Source organism: Sinocyclocheilus grahami, unplaced genomic scaffold, assembly GCF_001515645.1.
Source record: "Sinocyclocheilus grahami isolate Dianchi unplaced genomic scaffold, SAMN03320097.WGS_v1.1 scaffold217.1, whole genome shotgun sequence".
In the NCBI taxonomy this organism is placed as follows: domain Eukaryota; kingdom Metazoa; phylum Chordata; class Actinopteri; order Cypriniformes; family Cyprinidae; genus Sinocyclocheilus; species Sinocyclocheilus grahami.
In genome coordinates this window covers 1-3,207 of record NW_015505396.1, presented here as the reverse complement: position 1 = coordinate 3,207, position 3,207 = coordinate 1, and the positions used below count along the sequence as shown (strand labels likewise).

Sequence of the window (3,207 nt, the reverse complement as noted above, 5' to 3'; positions counted from 1 at the left end):
TGTCATCATTTACTCACCTGTTTGAAACCAATGTGAACATTGGCACATTTTTCAAAGTCTTCTACAGAAGAAAGAGTCATACAACCTTGAAATAACATGAGAGAGTTCATTTTTATTTTTGAAAGAACTGTCCCTTTAAAATGGACCTACAAAAGCATGTCATGTTTTCCTTAATTGTATTTAGTGAACAGTCAAATACAGAGCATTGCTTAACAATTTAGAGCATCTGAGAAAGAACTACTAATAATAAATATTATAATAATTTCATATATAATCATACATTGTGTCTGTTTTTTGTCCATATGTTGCACTGAAAAACAACCTCTTTCATGTCATATGTTTAAAAATGGTGTGTGAAAACATCCAAAATATTATAATCCATAGTGTTGTGTTCAGAAGTCAGAAAGAGCTTTATTACCAAGTATGTTTACACACACACACACAAGAAATTTGACTTGGCGACAGGAGCTTCCAGTGCAGAAAAAAAGTGCAACATACATGATAGTGCAGACATACATAGGAATCATGTTTAAAATTTGAAAATCTGTTTAACATTTCAAAATCTTATTCAAAAGTGTTTATCACATTTTACAACAATGGAACCCAAATGTTTTTGTCAGCCAAACTCTGTTCTCCTGTCTCCTCCTAAGATGAATATCTTCTGAGATTAATATAAAGTTAATATTTCAGTAAGTTTCACACTTTCATTTGGTCAGTTCTCTGATATGCATGGGTTAATTTTAACACGACATGCAGGTTAACAAATAACATGTTATCTATTTTAGTAAGTGTTTTATTTTGACTGCTTATTTAAAGGGGTCATATGATGCGATTTCAAGTTTTCCTTTCTCTTGCTACTCAAAACATTAGTAGAGTATATAAATATTAGTTAAATTCATTAAATGTTACTATGACAAGTACAGAAGTAATTGATTTATGAATATTACTCAAATTGAAAAGACAAGGGAAGTTGTGTGAAAGTATGTGTATGTGGAATGAAGCAATGCAAAATGAAGTGAGTGTCTGGTGTCTGAGATAATTATTAAAACAGGGCCTTGACACTCAATGAAAACAGCCGCCATGTATGTTCAGTTCACACAATGATCAGGTACCAGACAGTGACTTAAGCTCCACATCCAGTCTGAAACAAGACAATGGCTTTACATGACGATGAATATATGTCACAAAAGCAAATCAAAGCCATATTATGACACTATTGATGATGACATATGTATAATTTCTTATCCAAATTTAAAAATAATATTCTTGAAGTAGCTGCTGGCCTAGAGGTGTCCTCCTTCTTGATGTCCAAGAAGACTGTGCCATCAGAATAATGCTTTAAGGTTTTTGCACTGCATTATATAAGCAATTACAAATTATAATGATTACAATATTAACATTTTAACTACAAGAAAAAAAATTTCAGGCATGTAGCTTATGTAGGTAGGGCTGGACAATAATTCAATATCAATATGTATCGCGATATTATTTTTTTTCAATAACGGTGATATGATTTTTAAACACATTTCCGATATTTCGATATACATTACCAGTTTCCCATACATTTATTTATTTGTGCCGTTTGACTTCGTTGAATAAACAAGCTGTCTTTCACTTCAGCTGCAGCGCGAATGGCTAGAATGCGCAACGCTGCAAATCCAATGTTGAGGCTCCGCTATTACTATTGAATTTCATTAGTCCCACTTATTTATGCGCAGGAAAGTGAGCAAGACACGACAGTTACGGTATCATGATTATAGTTAAATAAGATGAAAGAATAGGCTATAATATAAAGAAATTAGCTACATTTATTTTCAAATTAAATATCACAACACACATTTATCATTCAGTCTAGTGCGTTTTACATATAATGTAAGCGCAACTTGTGTAGATTTAAAAAGGCATGACTGCTCAATTTTGGTGTGTATTTGTATACTTTTACCATTTAATCAATCTCAGCATGCTTTCATTTGGTGTTGCTAGACGTTTGCATCACTAAGGTTAAATTAGCCTAAGTCTTTCTTTGAAACTTGAATTACTAAAACTAAAACTGAAACTAAACTATATACAAACTAAATAGAATTGCTATACATTTTTTGGGAAAGAAATTATAGAAATTAATAATTTTGTTTAGCAAGGATGCTTAAAATTGATCAAAAGTGATGATAAAGGCATTTATAATGTTACAAAAGATTTCTATTTCAGATAAACAGTGTTCATATCGATATCGGAATATATCGTATCGACCGAAATTAAGAAATATATCGTGATATCAATTTTGGCCATATCGTCCAGCCCTATTGTAGGTAACAGAAACAATGGCTATATACAAAATAAACAAGAGTTTATGAATGACACAGGATACTCACTCCCGTCTATAGTTTATATTCATTTTATTAGGCCACAGATACATTTGTAGGTTTGTTTCAGGCATTGTTGCATACACACTGCAGTACTAGTCACCAATGACAACTAGGTAGGCTAATCTATTTAAATAAATAAATAAATACATTAATTAAACCCCCACAAATAAAATATATAAAAGCTAAACACGTCCAAAAAAACTATATTAGCCCAGGTTAGCATAAATTATTCGATTATTGTTTGTTTTGCTGTAATCAATCAGGCAAAACAGCTTAGACGATTTATAATAACTATGCTGTTTTGACGTTGTTGCAGTTAATGCTTTAATGCTAAACATTGATAGGCCTACTTCATTACCTTTTCGAAATAATCTATTAAACACGTAGCGATTTGAGGAGCGTGCACTAATATTTTCAGTTCCATTCGTTTGCGCGTTGTCTCAAAGACACGCCCACACTAGGGGAACTAATGAATAATCACGTAAACTCCACCCACTGGAACAGTTTTTCACAGGAACTGAATATTACACAACACCGGTAGAGAGAGTGTGTGTGTGTGTGTGTGTGTGTGTGTCTATGCAGTTGTGCAAAGTTAGCTGTGTAGCTCTGCGCCATGTTTGCATTGCTAGCGGCAACCACATAGCAGTTAGATGTGTTTTGATTATAGCTTACCTGAGAGAAAATGCCGTGAACACACAAACATATGTCGGGAAATGTTGTCGAAGGTGATGTCTTTGCGTCTTACGGCTGATACCCATGCCATGCGACGCCTCTTTGTTAACTCAGACATCTGAGTTCCAAGGTATGGAAGCCCGTTTCCGCCACTAAATAAAAAAATATAATT

At 33.3% G+C, this 3,207-nt stretch overlaps 1 protein-coding gene across 1 annotated transcript in view; it reads right to left on the bottom strand.

Moving 5' to 3' along the window:
* Positions 1–3,177, bottom strand: part of LOC107596304 (uncharacterized) — an 11,171-nt gene extending 7,994 nt beyond the window's left edge. The window contains exon 1 of the mRNA XM_016286994.1: positions 3,036–3,177. Coding sequence (XP_016142480.1) covers positions 3,036–3,153 — 118 coding nt within the window. The 5' untranslated portion in view covers positions 3,154–3,177. The remainder of the gene's footprint in view (positions 1–3,035) is intronic.
* Between the last annotated feature and the right edge of the window lie 30 nt (positions 3,178–3,207).